The sequence below is a fragment of the Triticum dicoccoides genome, chromosome 2A, assembly GCF_002162155.2.
Source record: "Triticum dicoccoides isolate Atlit2015 ecotype Zavitan chromosome 2A, WEW_v2.0, whole genome shotgun sequence".
Taxonomy (NCBI): domain Eukaryota; kingdom Viridiplantae; phylum Streptophyta; class Magnoliopsida; order Poales; family Poaceae; genus Triticum; species Triticum dicoccoides.
In genome coordinates this window covers 478,706,049-478,706,654 of record NC_041382.1, presented here as the reverse complement: position 1 = coordinate 478,706,654, position 606 = coordinate 478,706,049, and the positions used below count along the sequence as shown (strand labels likewise).

The window sequence follows — 606 nt, the reverse complement described above, 5'->3', positions numbered from 1 at the left end:
AGCACGGCCTCCTGCGGCGGCTGTCCCTGCTCCCCGGGCCCGCCCCCACTGGAGCTGGAGCAGCAGCGGAGGTTGCGGCGGCGGCGGCGACAAGGAAACGGCGCCGCCGGGGCCGACGCGGCGGCGCGGAGGCTGAGGTGGTGGAGGGGGTCGGGGAGCAGCAGGGTGCGGAGCGCGAGGGCTCGGCACGCCATCGTCGCCTTCGATTCCTTCCTTAGTCCGGTCGCCGCGGCCGCGAGCAGCGAGAGAGATTCAGTGGATATTTTTCGCTTGGTTTGGGTTTGCGTCTGCAGCCGGAGTACTCCTATTTTCGTGGAAGGCCGATGAGCCGTTAAAACTTTCATTTCTTTTTTCTCTGCGGCTTTTCATTCCGTGTTATTTAGTTTTTCCTGAAATCTAAAAAGCGGCCGGCCACTAAATAGACAGAACGAGCGGCCGAACGCTCGCCGCTCGATCGACTCAGATCGCGCGGCCCGCAACGCCAGGTGTTACCTGGTCGGCGAGGCAGTCGCGAGCACCGCGATACACGACAGACGTCCAATCTCTCCTCCTCCACCTTCTCCTCTTCAGCCACGCCCATCTTCCCCCGTCGTTCCCCTTCTCCAT

General features: G+C 62.9%; 1 protein-coding gene across 1 annotated transcript in view; it reads right to left on the bottom strand.

Moving 5' to 3' along the window:
• LOC119357899 overlaps positions 1 to 322 on the bottom strand; it is a 3,753-nt gene extending 3,431 nt beyond the window's left edge. Inside the window, exon 1 of the mRNA XM_037624681.1 lies at positions 6 to 322. Within this exon, the coding sequence (XP_037480578.1) occupies positions 6 to 194 (189 nt within the window). The 5' untranslated portion in view covers positions 195 to 322. The remainder of the gene's footprint in view (positions 1 to 5) is intronic.
• Between the last annotated feature and the right edge of the window lie 284 nt (positions 323 to 606).